The 16,141-nt window shown below is 38.4% G+C and overlaps 1 protein-coding gene across 2 annotated transcripts; it reads left to right on the top strand.

Annotated features, from left to right (window-relative positions):
* Positions 1-391: 391 nt before the first annotated feature.
* On the top strand, positions 392-15,898 carry fmnl1a (formin-like 1a). 2 transcript variants are annotated; one of them, XM_077213167.1, is made up of 26 exons: positions 392-1,199; positions 4,190-4,273; positions 6,326-6,412; positions 6,550-6,623; positions 7,773-7,856; positions 8,053-8,196; positions 8,314-8,425; positions 8,522-8,598; positions 8,680-8,773; positions 9,509-9,583; positions 9,689-9,799; positions 9,942-10,094; positions 10,219-10,320; positions 10,472-10,742; positions 10,855-11,118; positions 11,223-11,347; positions 11,642-11,844; positions 11,921-12,155; positions 12,248-12,316; positions 12,397-12,477; positions 12,770-12,899; positions 13,030-13,193; positions 13,288-13,389; positions 13,613-13,714; positions 15,454-15,559; positions 15,740-15,898. In XM_077213167.1, exons 1-26 carry the CDS (start codon positions 1,035-1,037, stop codon positions 15,802-15,804), a joined length of 3,279 nt encoding a protein of 1,092 aa, XP_077069282.1. In that variant the 5' UTR covers positions 392-1,034; the 3' UTR covers positions 15,805-15,898. The 2 variants fall into 2 exon arrangements, with proteins under 2 accessions (XP_077069282.1, XP_077069283.1); XM_077213168.1 differs by having other exon boundaries at positions 9,945-10,094.
* Positions 15,899-16,141: the final 243 nt, after the last annotated feature.

The following is a 16,141-nucleotide window of genomic DNA, read 5'->3' on the forward strand; positions in this document are numbered from 1 at the left end:
TTGTCATGGTTTCTGATTAGTCCTCACCTGATCCCTGTTTTGTTAATGATCATTCCTTGTGTGTTTAAGCCCTCAGATTTCCTCAGTACATTTTCTTATGTTAATGTTGTTGGAGTTTGTGTAGTTTTCTCGCTCGCTAATAAATATTGAGTTTAATTGTTCATTCTGTCATGCGTCATCTTTCTTGTATTATCTACATAGCTCACCATGACAAACTTATACATAAATTCACACATGAGTAAAGTGTGATGCGTTGCAGGACATCTTATTTTTCAAATACAAACAGAATCTAAACTGACACACCCATGCAGTGCTCTGTCTCTCTTTCTCAGTGCGAGGTGTTCAGGAAGCTTGATGCTTCTGCTTTTTTCTGTGGTTTCCTCCTGCTCTCAGACGGCTTCTCTCTCATTTCTGTAACACACGCCAGTGTGCTCGGACAGGTGCCTTCGTAAAAATTTACCAACATCTGTTTTTTCTTTGGAAAGAAATTTCTGTAGGCTTGATCTGAGGGAGTGGAGTTGTGAGAAAGATGCTCCAACATCTGAAGCACTCAAAAGAGAGGCAGACTCGTGGAGAAAAGGCCTGTTACACCGGTAATCAACACACTCAGCCGTACTGAGAGGCTAAAGGAGCTGAGCTTTTAAATGACTGGATTGTCTTTAATGTGAAAGTATTAGCAGAGGCCTTTCTTGTTTCTTGTTCCTTTTTTTGTCTAAGCAAGACTGAGTATATCAGTGTTTTTTTAGCAATTTTCTGATAGTGAGTTGGATTTTTTTGTGAATTTTCATCTTTTTCGAAATCAGTTTTTGTTCAAAAGGAGTTCGTATTTTCTGACACTATATGTCCCAATGGAGTCTATGTGCTTCCACCTACACTGGATCTAACTGACTAGAAAACTTTAAACACTTCAGTGGATTTTGACCTGTGGATTGCGGAGAGATTCGTCTGGGTTTCTCCAGAGTTTGGCCTATTGGAATTGTCAGTGGTTGATCCAGAATCAGTTCAGTATCCTGGAATTTCTAAGGAAAGTTGTGATGGGTAACGCAGCTGGTGGGTTGGAGCAGATGGAGGGGCAGGAGGCCAAAGGCTCAACAGGAGGGTCAAACCCTATACCCTCCACACCTAAAAAGAAATGTGCCCCTCCTAAACTACCCATGCCCCCCGAGGAAGAGCTAGAAGAACGCTTCAGTGCGGTTTTGGTGAGCTCTTTATACACAGACATGTAAACAATATATAGCAACACAACTAAAGCAGCTAATCTTGACACTTCCTGTCAGCCACTATGTTAGGACGTTAACATTGGTTTGTCAGTATTAAATTCTCTGTCTTTGCATTTTGGAAACATATATCGTAGCTGTAGAAAAATAAAAGAGTGTTCTTGTTGTGTAGACAATGGGCACAACGGACAATCAAAAAGATCATCAGATTTAATATGAGCATTTCAAAGCATGCAATCTTCGGTTACACTTTAAGGTGTCTTTGGTAATAATAATTAACTCAAGGATAGGGTTAGTTGCATGTAATTATGCACAATTTATAGTAATTACATATGTAACAAGGACACTAAAATAAAGTGTTGCCCAATCTTCCACCTGAAATGCACAAAGTCACATTTGGAAAAACACTTCTGACTTAATGCAATCCGATTAGTCACATTAGTTCCACATGGGATTTTGGTACAGGAACTGCTAGTGGTGGGATGACAAATTAGGCAACTTAAGAGAAGTCATAAGACAAAAAGAGGCCCTTTATTCTTGTTGATGACTGACCTTTGATTCGACTTTCATTTCAGTTTAAGACACCAGTGTCAGTTGGCTATCCTCTGTAGTGTTACAAATTTATTAAATGTTTTAATTTAGGTTCCAGGACAATAGTATAGAAACTAAGAAAGTTTAGTAGACTGAATTTAGCATTTAAGGTTATGATCGTGATGATATTTGCTGTGAAACAGTTTCCAGCAAGAGAGTCCGGCAAATCCTGTTTACTGTCAGATTACTGCTCTCTATCGAGCCTGCCATTCCTGTCTCTCTCTATTGTAAGTTAAATGAATCAGATTACTGAAACTCTTGGTGGCTCTTGGGAGCTTTTGTCTCAGCGGGAGAGTCCTGCCATTCCTGTTCTCTAGTCTGATTAGATTGGAATTGGTAACCCTCTCCGTATAGGGCAGGTTCCTAAACCTGTATACATCATTTACATGCTTTGTTCATCACAATGTTAAGTCCTGCCTCTAAATGTATATAAATTGTAAGAGAACGTTTCCCTTAGTCAGAATCGAGAAGACTTGGGAATACTACAGCGATGAAACAGCAATAAAGAACTCTGCTTAACAGATACCCCCTGAGTCTCCTGCTCTTCGCTTCTGAGTTTCCTACACTTTAGAAGAAAAAGATATGTATCAGTATGAAAAAGTATGAAAGCTCTGTATGAAAAAGATATACCAGATATGTCATCGCGTTTGTTGGGCAATTGGTTGTATCAATTAATTGATGCTGAATGAAAGCTCAGTTGTCTTCCATGTGGTTCCACTCACTTCAACTACAAAAAATGTAAGCCTGTTGCCATCTCAGAGTAAATTATTGTGGCTTTTCATAAATGCAACTATGTCCCAACATTTCTTGTTTTGAACTTCATCTCAAAGTTTCTCTGAGCTAGAAATGGGCTATCAAACGACCATATGATCCTTCTGAAAATACACAATCAGGTGATGAGGGGGACATGCTTACACTAAACCTGGCATTATACTGCTGAGGAATCGGGAGAGTAAGGGACATCCTACTGTATTGTCCTGGACCTTTTAAATTCGAGCGACAGCTTTGGTTAGAATATGAGAATGTAAAACCATTGCATGCCAATGGATATCACATTTTGCAGTCATTTCCTCATCACAGGCTATACTTCCATAAGCCCTGAACTTAACATTCGGTGCATAATTATCAACTTAATCTAGTCTCCGCTTTATTCACACTGTTGTTAAGTACCAGTAGACCACAGTTAGTCCCCCACCCTACCCTGTACCCCACCCTTCTCTCTGTTCCTCCAGTAACCGCTCAAAGCATTTCGCTCTTTGCGCACATGAAAAAAAAAAAACCCTACTCAGAGCGGAAACGTCTTACTGCTTTAGGAGGAAACACCCAAGAACACAGTGTTTCTACATTCAACACCCTTTCTTTTTTTGACAAACTCACCCTCTTAATTTAGTTGACAGAATCAAATTTCAGGTGCAAAAAAATTAGGTGTAAAACCTGTAAAATAAAACGTAGAACTAATGATAGATGTTAGTTGCTAATAATGTGTTTAAGTGCAAGACATGAAGCAACTGTTCCATCTTTTCAGGAAGTCACATTGCGTCAGACATGACAGCATATGATCTTAAAGAGAAAAACATAAACTTGAGGGTCAATTATTTAATAAGATATGTACATAACCTGATAATTCACTAAAATAAAAATATATTATTGACTAACCGTCATGTTGTTCCAAACCTGTTTGACATTTATTTCTCTCTTCTGTGAAACAACACAGAAGACTATTGACTTTCATTGAGACATTTTACAGATTTCCACAAAAGTCATACAGGTTTGAAATAAAATTAGGGTAAATAGTAACCTAGATAATGACAGGATTTTCATTTGGTTGAACTATCCCTTTAATATCTGTAGTCTAAAGAAGGAACAATAATTGCATCATAACACATTTTGTAATGTAGACGGTCACATTTCCTTCTCATGCATTAGATATAAATGGCAATCATCATTGTTACATATTCATGATGTAAATGGCAAATCATATGGTATTCGAAACTGTGTAAAGAGTTCATCAGCTGCACTATACTTGTAAATGTCAGTCTGCTTCATAAATCATCCTCAGACTTTGCCATGCTATTACTCCAGAATTCAGATGTTGTCATTAGCATCACAAACTAGTTAGTATTATAACATTGACAACAACTTCTTTTCTTTTTATTGCACAGTTTAAACCGGATTCTGGATTAAGTATCACTGGCGGCAGTTATTAAACGATTTTGATATCCAGAACAATGGATCCGGCGTTTTGTTTGTGATGTTTTTTTGTTGTTTTTTTACTTGTAAGCTTCAAACATTCATACTGCAGTCATTTGAATGCGTCTGCTGGCATGTTTGTACAGTTCTGCTAGAGTTTTGACCTGATGTTCTCTCATTTCTCTTCTCAGAGCACCATGAATCTACCTCCTGATAAGATGAAGCTTCTGAGTCAGTATGACAATGAAAAAAAATGGGAGCTGGTTTGTGATCAGGTGAGATACTAATATTGTCATCTGTCGATCAACTTTATGTTTTTTGTTTTGTTTTTTTAAGATTTTTAATAATGACAGAAAAGTAGAATTGAGAGTATGCCTACATCTTGATCATTTCTCCCATTTACTTCTCATTTACGGAGTGAGTCATTATTCATTCTGAAATACGTAATGCATGACTCATATTGAAATATGTAAGTCACTTTATTTTTGAGCAGTTTTTCTCTTTGAATTTCTATAATACCTCATGTCTGTATAGGTGATCTTTGAGAGGAAGTTGTCTGGTAGACTATATTGAGATACATACCAGAAGCCCATATGAGAGCTGTACACTGTGATAAAAATGTCAAGTTATATGAGGACTGTAACTTCATTTGTACATATTATTTTTGGGGGTATATTGCATGATATTTAGCAATATGAGCAGTTTATACAAGCGCTTGAAATGCAATGAGTAAAACAGCATTTTTTAGTTTGAAAAACTACAAAGAGATTACCCAAAAATGCATCCAAAAATAAAAAGTCTGTCATCATTTAGGCTACTCACTCTCAAGTTCTCCCATACCCCTCTCCCTCCCAAACCTGTATGAGTTTCTTTCTTCAGTTGAAACACAAAAGATGATATTTTGATGAACAGTTGATGCCTTCCATAGTATGGGAAAAAATACTATTGAAGTCAATGGGGTCCATCAAACGTCTGGTTACAAAATATCTTCTTTTGAGTTCAGCAAAAGAAAGAAACTCAAAAAAATTTTGAAACAAGTTTAGGGTGAGTAAATGATGACAGAATTTCCTTTTTGGGTGAACTATCCCTTTCATTTATCCATCCAATCATATATCAGAGAAAATATTAAAGACCCAGTTTTTAAAGTGTCTCTAGTGTTTATTGAAAGATGCTTCTCATTTCAATGATCTATCCTGTTTTTATTGTTCTGTTCTGGGAGAATTCAGTTAAAATACAGGTTGAGGCATTTACTGATCTTTTTTAGAGAATGCATCAGGCTTTAATATAGCCTATAAGAAGGGAAAAAACCCCACAACAGCCTCTTTATGTAAATGTATATTATGTAGGCTGAAAAATATGTTTTTTTTTTCAATGACAGTAAAACATGATTGCAAGTGTGTGGTTAAAGCGGATGATGTAAAGGTTGATAGTGATCAAGACACCTCAACAGGAGAGAAAGAATTAGATGTAAAATATGAGCAGCGGTATGAGGTCAGACTCTTAATGTGGTGAAACCTTGTCTACGCACTTCCTGTGTTAATATTTGTGTCTCTATGACAACTGTGGGATGCAAGCTTTAGCTATGCAGAGAGTTGTTATGGTAGCGTTTGCACACAGCAAAATTTCTTACCGTGGGCATTATGTAGGCTATATTCCACCTTCAGTTACAAAAATAAATGAATACATCTGTCGCACTTATATAGAATCTTAGATGGATATAAACTACCGTTCAAAAGTCTGGGGTCACTAAGATATATATATATATATATTTTTAAAGAAATTAATACTTTATTTATAAGGATCCATTAATCAAAAGTGACAGTAAATACATTTATAATCTTCCAAAAGATTTCCAACTCAAATAAATGCTGTTTGATTGCTTTTGAACTTTCATTTTATCTAACAATCCTAAGAAATGGATCATTTTTTTCACAAAAATGAAAGCAGCACAACTGTTTTCAACATTGACATTAATCAGAAATGTTTCTTGAGCAGCAAATCATCATATTAGACTGATTTCTGAAGGATCATGTGACACTGAAGACTGGAGTAATGATGCCGAAAATTCAGCTTTGATATCAGGAATAAATTACAATATCACTGTTTTACTGTATTTTGATCAAATAAATGCCTTGATGAGCAGAAGAGACTTCTTTCGAGGACATAAAAAATATCATACCAACCCCAAAATTTTTAATTGCAATGTATATAACTGGAATGTATTATTTTATGGTACTAATGAGCATTTAAATATCTTCTAAAAGTCCCCATCAACATGGCTGGAAATTAGTTCATTCATAGTTTGTCTTTCTCCCAATGTCTCTTAGGAGCGTTTTCAGGTGAAAAACCCTCCCTCGGCTTACCTGACTAAAATCAAGAGCTTCTACCAGGACCAAGGTGGAGTGGCGCGCAGGGTCAGTTCTTTCCCTCAACACCTCCGTACACTCTCATTTCTCTTTTACCCCATTTCAGTGCTGACACCCACCTGTCAAAAAGTCCAGATGAAAACACGTGAATGATTGTCTGTCACTCTGTGATTCATTCTCCACAGTTTAAGAAGCGTGTGCAGGAGTCAACTCAAGTCCTGAGAGAGCTGGAGATCTCTCTTAGAACCAATCACATTGGGTTAGTGGCAGCTTGATTTTCTAGTAAAGTGCAATGATAGACTTCATTGCTACTCCTGAATAAAAAATTAAAGATAATTTTGAACTTGAATAATAGAATACTTCCATAGGGACATTTCGAGATAGGGCTACATGAAAGTGGTTAAATTAATCATGATTATTTTGGTTTTAGGTTAATGTTTTTTTTACCTTATTTGGTAAAACCAAAGATAGTTCACCCTTAACTAAACTTAACAACCTCACTAACTATTAATAAGCCATAATTAGGAGTTTACTGAGTCAAAAGATAGTTAATTGTTAGTTAATAGTGAGAATTGGACCCTAATCTAAAGTGTGACCGAAACACATGAACATAATTTGGAATAATTGTAATTCTTAATAGGAATTTCACAGTTCTAGCTTTTGAGAGCAGCTTCTCAAAGGGATAGTTCACCCAAAAATGAACTATGAAAGTCTGTCATCATTTACTCACCCTCAAGTTGTTCCAAACCTCTATGAGTTTCTTTCATCTGTTGAACTAAAACTAAAAATAAATAAATAAAAAACTACCATCAACTGTTTTGGGACCATCAACTGTTCGATGAACATCAACTGTTCGATGACCGAAATTCTTCAAAAAAACCCTTTGTGTTCAGCAGAAAAAAGAATCTCATACAGGTTTGGAACAACTTGAGGGTGAGTAAATGACGACATAATTTCCATTTCTGGGTGAACTATCGCTTTAAGGAGCTGCTCCAAAAGCTAGAACTGTGAAATTCCTTTTAAGAATTACAATGATTCCAAATTATGTTCATGTTTTTCGGTCACACTTTAGATCAGGGTCCAATTCTCACTATTAACTAACAATTAACTGTCTTTTGACTCAGTAAACTCCTAATTATGGCTTATTAATAGTTAGTGAGGTAGTTGTTAAGTTTAGGTATTGGGTAGGATTAAGCGATGAAGAATATGGTCATGCAGAAAAAGGCATTAATATGTGCTTTATAAGTACTAATAGCTAATATCCTAGTAATATGCATGCTAATAAGCAACTTAATAGTGAGAAGTGGACCCTAAACTAAAGTGTTGCTTGTTTTTCTACATTAAAAACAAAAAGTACTTTGTATTGTAGCACTTCTTCCTATCGTGATATTACTTTTATTCTTTATAGGTGGGCTCAGGAATTTCTGAATGAGGAAAACCAAGGCTTAGATGTCCTGGTGGACTTCTTGGCATATGCTCAAAGTGATGCACCGTATGTTTATTCTGTATACTAACATTCCACATGAACACCATTATTGTCATCTAATGAGTTTGCAATAATTGTCTAAGAAGATTTTATAACTAAATCATAGATTCTGAAAAAATATGTAATTCACTCACCACATTAATCGCATAGTCTCTCTGCAACAAAGAAATGACCTCAGATCCTGTGCTGGCGTGTTTCTCAGGTTTGAGTTGGAATCTATGGAAAATGGGAGCTCTGTATTAGACAACAGGAGGTTGTCAGAAAGATCAGTGGAGGATCTAGCCAAAAATGTCAGCCATTCTCCCTCACACGGGATGACCAGAGCAGCACGTGCACTCACTGTCCGGTGAGTCAGAACACACCCTAAATTACAGCGATTACATGTTTAGATGTTCTTCTCATGCAGATAAGTGTATTTGTTAATGTGCTCATCTTTTGTTCATTCTGTGCTTTTCCACATCAGAATAACTTCTTTGGCCCATAGCAGAAAAACTATGCGAAATGCCCGATTGGCCAGTCAAAGAGACGATGTTCACCTCTGTATTATGTGTCTGCGTGCGATCATGAATTATCAGGTACGTAGAAGTGAGGAGCACATAAACACGAAAAGGCACAGTTACTCAAAAGATCATTTTAGAAAAACCTAATGTGACTTGTCTGTTTTTTAACAGTCTGGGTTCAATTTAGTGATGACGCACCCCAGATGTGTCAATGAAATCACACTTAGTCTCAACAACAAAAACCCCAGGTAAGGGTGTCTGTACAGGGTATGTGGTTTGTGTGTGTTTGTTGTCTGAGTTGGTAATAAACTGCAATACACTGTCCATAGGACTAAAGCTCTTGTGCTAGAGCTGTTGGCGGCAGTGTGTCTGGTTAGAGGAGGACATGACATCATTATCTCAGCCTTTGACAACTTTAAAGAAGTAAGATGACTAGCCTTTTACACATTTACATACACACTTTTTTTATAATGGGATTTTGCAGTTGTTCAAGAAATTTCATTTCAATATCTGCCCAAATATATTCCTTAAAACATTGAAATAACTCTAATCTTTTACTTCTACTTAATATATTTATGTAATATTCTATACACTATCATTCAAAAGTTTGGGTCGGACTATAAGATTTTGTAATGTTCACAAAGGCTGCATTTATTTGATCAGAAATACAGTGAACACTGCAATATTTTAAAATATTATTACAATTCAAAATAACTGATTCTATTCAAATATATTTTAGAAATGTACTTTATTCCTGTGATGTAAAGCTGAATTTTCAGCATCATTACTCCAGTCTTCAGGGTCACATGATCCTGGAATAGAAAATTCAAAAGCATTTATTTGACAGAAATATTTTGTAACATTATAAGGCCTGGTTTCACAGACAGGGGTTAAATTAAGCCATAATTAAGCCTTAGTTCAATTAGGACTTTAAGTACACATGCCTGCTGTAAAAAACACTGCTGTGCATCTTTAGACAAAACAATGGCACTGGCATATTTTAAGATAGTTACATAAGTTACATATATATCACAAATTGTGCTATCAATACTACACAAATGCCTCCCACACACAAACAAGTCTATACATTTTGTAGCATAGAATAATGTGGGTGTCTTGCTCAACACTTACATCTATGTGTGGCCCACCTTCTCACAGGTGAGTGGAGAGAAGAACCGCTTTGAGAAGCTAATGGAATACTTCATGAATGACGACAGCAACATAGACTTCATGGTAAGCTTTGGCGTGAATCACATTCATTTTCAGTTAAGAAGATGACAACAATTGATGAAATATGAATGATTTTGTACTATATTTATTTAATCTTTTTCTTCAAAGGTGGCTTGCATGCAGTTCATAAACATTGTGGTCCACTCAGTGGAGAACATGAACTTCCGTGTGCATCTTCAATATGAGTTCACCCAGCTGGGTCTTGACCAGTACTTAGAGGTCAGTCTAGTGTTACATACATCTTACACATACTTAACACAGTATTTCAAATGTTTTCTATGCAGTGTGTATTCATGAAGCTGTGCATGATCCGTCTGACGTAACTCACAACTGCTTGTTTGTTTGTATGGGTGTGTGTCAGCAGTCCTTAAAGGAAATGGAAAGTGAGAAGTTGCAGGTGCAGATTCAGGCGTACTTGGATAATGTGTTTGATGTTGGAGCTCTTCTGGAGGATGCTGAGAGTAAAGGGGACATAATGGAGCATGTAACAGAACTGCAGGAGACCAATGCACAGGTTAAATATACACTTTCCACACAAACACATTTGCACATAATCATCTACCGCATGGCACACATGCCTCATAATGTAGGTAAGCTGTACTTTTACTCATAAGTGTGTGTATATTCTTGTGCTGTAGCTGAATGCCAGATTGCAGGAATATGAGAATGGAGCTCTGGAAAAAATGTCAGAACTGGAGAAACAACTAATGCAGGCCACTAAAGAATCAGCACTGCTGAAGGTATTAAACTGCATTTATCTATGCTTTGCAGTGTATATATTTAGCATGCCAAGTGCAGTACAAACATGTAATGTACTTAAAAAATAAAAATAGCGAAACAGTCACTGACCCACTCTAAACCTTTACCTGTGTGTGTTTGTGTGTGTAACAGGAGAGCTTGCGAGAGTCCTGTACCCAGGTGAGCACTTTGCAGCAGAGAGAACGAGAACGAGAGATACAAAGGGAGAGAGAACGAGAGCAGGAGCATATGTCGCAGCCCTCGCAAGTTGAGAGAGAGAAAGTGAGTGAAAAGGAGTCCAAACTGGAGGTGAAGCTGGGGGAACTGCAGGAGAAAGGCTTAGTCCGGCTGGAGCGCACAGCCTCTGGAAGCCTGGATATTGAAGTCATTCCAGTCACCATAGAAAAAATTGTCACTCAAACAGGTAGGAGCACTTCTGCAAAAGTTCTGCTAGTGGTTGGCTTATAGTGAACTGAAAATGTTTACCTTTAGCTAGCTACATTGATGATAACATACCATCTGTTTAATGTTCACAGTGACTGTGTCAGATCCTGCTTCTCAAGCCACGCCCCCTCCAGCTGGAGCACCGCCTCCACCTCCTCCACCTCCTCCACTGCCTGGCGCTGCAGCGCCTCCTCCTCCTCCACCACCACCACCGCCACCTCCTCCTGGAAGTGGAGGTATTCCACCTCCCCCTCCTCCCCCCCCTCCTAGCGGAGGTCCCCCACCACCCCCGCCCCCACCTGGCTTAGGGCCGCCACCCCCACCAGGAGCTCCTCCTGCCCTTGGGGCTGAGACAGGTAAAGGGACAAAACTTTTTACAATTACAGAAATAAGCATACAGACAGGCAGCTTGAGCTGGGTGACCATATACATTATTCATCTTTTCAATTGTTCTACACAGGACCCAAGGCACGCAAACCAATTCAAACAAAGTTCAGAATGCCTCTGTTAAACTGGCAGGCTTTGAAGCCCAATCAAGTGACGGGAACGGTGTTTAACGAGCTAAATGATGAGCAAGTGTTAGAGGTAACAGCAAAGAAATCCTGCACACAAAAATGAACATTCTGTCAGCATTTATTCACCCTCATGACATTCCTGTATCACTTTCTTCAGCGGGACAAACAATTATTATTTTGAGGATCCATACAACTGTTTTTGTTCATGCAATGAAAGTCAATGAGATTAAAAAATGGCACTGGACCCCATACACTTTCATTGTTTGATAAAATATTATTTCAAAATACCTTTGCCCAGAAGAAAGAATGTCATACAGGTTTTTGAACGACTTTCAATTAATCTATTACACTTTCGCTTTCTAAGGAGATGAATATGGATCTGTTTGCGGAGCAGTTTAAGACCAAGGCTCAAGGTCCTGCACCAGATCTTTCTAAGCTCAAGGTTAAGGTGGCTGAGAAGGCCCCCAGTAAGGTGTCCCTGCTGGAGGCTAACAAATCCAAGAACCTTGCCATCACCCTCCGTAAGGGAGGCATGAGCCCCAATGACATCTGCACAGCCATTGAAAGGTAAGAATTAGCTCAGGTTTTGCACCAACAAAAATGGACTAGCATGTTAACTCAGTTCTCTCTTTCTTTCTCTCAGATACGATCAACAATCTCTGAGTCTAGACTTTCTGGAGCTTCTGGAACGTTTTATCCCATCGGAGTATGAGATGAAGTTACTCCAGAACTACGAGAAGGAAGGGCGGCCACTAGAGGACCTGAGCGTTGAGGACCGTTTCATCAGCACCTTTGGTAAAATCCCACGCCTTGCTCAGCGAATCAATACCCTCACCTTCATGGGCAACTTCCCTGAGAGCATGAAACGTCTGCAGCCGGTCAGTTCGCATCACAATTTGGCTATTGTACCTGACATAATGCTTATGTTTTATTAAAAAAAAAAATCCTTTTGTCCCACCTGTTTCTGTAGCAATTGGATGCCATCATTGCGGCTTCAGTGTCCCTCAAGTCTTCATCAAAGCTAAAAAAGATTTTAGAGGTGAGCAGACCTAATTTGTGCACAGATGATTTAATTGGGCGCTCCTTCAGTGCGACTCACTTTTCAATCTCCTGTTTCAGATCATCCTGGCTTTTGGGAACTACATGAACAGCAGTAAAAGAGGAGCAGCGTGTGGGTTCCGTCTGCAGAGCCTTGACCTGGTGAGTGAGCCTGGAGATTGTAACTTCAAGGGTCATGTTTCTGTTACGCAGGGCTTCAGTATTATGCATGCAGAAAGTTAAAGGCCTAGGTGAGAGTTTTGGGAAGCTCTTTTTGTATTAGTTATGAGAGATGGCTGAACTTGCACATATTGACCTTTGATGTAGAGGCATCTGAAACAGAAACAAAGAGGCTAATGGATTCTAAAGAAAACTTAATCTATCTCTGCATCTGTCTTTAGTGGCAATAGTAAAACTCAGCGTCCTCACTGTCTCACTCTCTTGTGTCTTTCAGCTTTTGGATACTAAGTCCACAGACCGCACACAGACTTTGTTACACTTCATTGCGAATATGGTCCATGAGAAATACCCTGAGCTCGCCTCCTTCCACACTGAACTCCGTTTTGTAGACAAGGCTGCGCTAGGTAAGACATACAGTATGAATGGTACAACATAGTTACATCGCATGATATACTTTACATACAAAATGTGCAATCCCTGCTTATCAATAATAATGTAGTGTCTCTTTTCTCTTTAAACTTTGCTCTCTCTCAGTGTCTTTGGACAGTGTGCTACAGGATGTGAGATCTCTGGAGAGAGGGATGGAAGGGACCAAGAAGGAGTTCCTAGTGCAGGATGACATCCCAGCGCTGAAAGAGTTTGTTAAGGCCAACAGTGACATATTAGACTCACTTGTTAAAGATGGCAAGACAGCACAGGTGAGACCACAGGACCATGCATGCACACATGCACATGAACAAACTATTTGACAAACTAATTCTTGCTGACTTTTTTTTCTTTTCTGCCAACAAGGAGGCATACATGTCTGTAGTTGAGTACTACGGAGAGAACCCAAAGACAACGCAGCCTTCCATGTTCTTCCCACTCTTTGTCAGGTTCATCAAAGCTTATAAGGTGAGATACAGTAACATTTACCAACAGGCTTTTGAACATGTTCATGTCAAAACATACCATTATTTAAAGCTGTTTGATCGTTTACATGCTTAGAGGAATTCTTTGAAGTACATAAAGGAATAAAAAGTTAAACAAACATTTTAAATGAGCTGAGCTCTATACAAAGATCTGCACCATTTGATTATTAATTACCATGATGGCGTATTATTTTTTCACACAACAGCAAGCAGAACATGACAATGAACAGAAGAAAAAACAGGAGATTGCAGCAGAAGAACAGGCAGCAGCCCCTTCCCCAAAGAAAAAAGATGCCACCCCTCAAAAGGTTTATTTACAAAAGACATTATATATATCAAATGTTTTAACCCCCATTGCAAATCAGGTTTATTGGCAACATTTACAGACTTCAGCTGTTTGCAATAAACAAATCTAACAAAAGTAAAATAGCTCAACACAACAAATGTTTCAAGTGGTTTCCCCAAATTTAAAAATGCAACTTTTAATGACTTCCAGTCTCAAAATTATTCAACTCCTTAATGGCAAGCATCTTTAGTACTTACTAGAAACATCCTTTTTCTGTTATGACCTGCTGCAAACAAGATGAATAAGCAGACACCAGCTTCTGGCAGCGTTTCTGAGGAATCTTAGCCTCTAGTTCAGTAAAATCCTTGGTTTGCATGCAACCGCAACTGCAACCTTCAAATTCCACCAGAGATTTTCTATGGGGTTCAAGTCAGGTGACTTTGATGGCCACTGTAGAATCTTCCAGAACTCCTTCTGCAACCAAGCCTAGGTGGAATTTGAGTTATGCTTGGGATAATTGTCCTGTTGGATGGTCCAATGACACCCAAGCTTCAGCGTCCTCACTGAAGGCATGATGTTTTCTCCTAAGATTTCCTGATACTTCAATGAATCCATCTTGCCTTCCACACGCTGCAGGTTTCCAGTGCGAGAGGATGCAAAGCAGCCCCAGAGCATCACCGAGCCCCACCATTTTGAACTGTAGACAGTGTTCTTTTCAGCATATGCTTCAATCTTCTCATCCAGACATACCGCTGATCCATAGGGCCGAAAAGATCCAGTTTTGCTTCATCGTTAAACAGAACAGAATCTCAAAACTTCTTGACTTTGAGCCCTTTTCTTGTGCTTTTGGGTCAGTAGTGGTGTATGTCTTGGAGTTATGTTATGGAAACCGCATGCGTGTAGTACGTGTCTTACTGTATAAGCTGAAACCTGTTGCCTGTTGCCACCAAGTCTTGCCGCAGGTCCTATGCTTCCAACGGTGTCTCTAGGAACATTTATTGCCTTCACTATATTTTTGTATCCTCTTCCTTGTTTGTGAAGGGCGACAATTTCTTCTTTTGAAACATTCTTTTGACTTTGCCATACTTCTAGAATGTAGAAAAAACCTGAAACTCAACAAACCTAGCCAGTTCAGATATTTCATGTGTTTTAGCTCAAGCACACCTGATGCGACTAATGAAGCCCTTGATTAGTTGCATCAGATGTGCTTGACAACACCTGTTTTGCAGATTTGTTCTGTTTTGAAGGAATCTATTCAGGGGGTTGAATAATTTTGAGACTGCATCATTAAAAGTTGCATTTTCAGTTGAATTTGGGGAAACCAATTTAAAGGTTTGTTGTGTTGTGCTATTTCAATTACTCTTGTTTGATTTGTTAATTGCAAACAGCTGAAAGTCTATCAATTTTGCAGATAAACCTGATTAGCAACAGGGGTTGAATAAACTGTATATATATATAGCAAGACAGATGGGGATTCCCGCTGTAACTTTACCCAGTTTAGAAAAAAATAATTTATATAATCTCTTGATTTATATATACTTCTTTGACAATTTGTAATATGTTGTTTTATTTTTGTAATATTGCTTCTCATCCCATTTTTTGATGAAGCACTGCCTCCCCTGCTTCCTCAGAGGAAATTCCCTATATATATATATATACTGTATATAAACTATATAATTTGATTTAATTTAATTTAAAGCAATGATTAGAACTGCACAACTGAAGTTATTCCCCTGAAAAACTTTCTCCTACTTCGATCAGGGTCCCATGATGCCCAAAATGCCTCAGATGGACTTGATTGCAGAGCTAAAGAAAAGACAGGTGAAGCCCCAAGTCACAGACGGGGCCATTGAGGGCATTATCACAGGTAAAAATGTGTTACGAAAGTTGTGTGTTACAAACCATAAGCACTTTCCTTTAGGTGTAAACTGGGGTGATTTGCCACCTACTTCAACTATTCTATATTTTAGGTCAGGTAGATTGAATATCTAATATATAATGTGTAATAACCTGAATGGTAAGACTCTATGTTTATGTGTGTTATTAGATTTAAGAAATTCACCCTACAGAAGAGGTGATGGTCGGAGAGCAGCTCCACGACAAGACAACTGAGGGTTACCTTAATATACTTCTCTCCTTCCCGCTGGACACTTCTGTACATAAAAACCTGGTCTTATTCTTTAAATATTAAACTATTTTCAATCTGTGCAGTGAGAAAATAACTCTGGAAAACACATACATACAAACACACATTCGCAGAAAATGCACACACACAAACAAACACACTAACACAGTGGTTCTCAACTCCAGTCCTCGGGACCCACTGCTCTGCATATTTTGTATGTCTCTCTTATCTGACACACTCAGTTCAGACCAAGGAGTCTCTCCTAATGAGCTGGTGATCTGAATCAGGTGTGTTAAATAAGGAGACATAAAACATGTGCAGAGC

This window comes from Siphateles boraxobius, unplaced genomic scaffold (assembly GCF_051911475.1).
Source record: "Siphateles boraxobius isolate OS27281-9 unplaced genomic scaffold, OSU_SipBor_1 66, whole genome shotgun sequence".
NCBI classification, from domain to species: domain Eukaryota; kingdom Metazoa; phylum Chordata; class Actinopteri; order Cypriniformes; family Leuciscidae; genus Siphateles; species Siphateles boraxobius.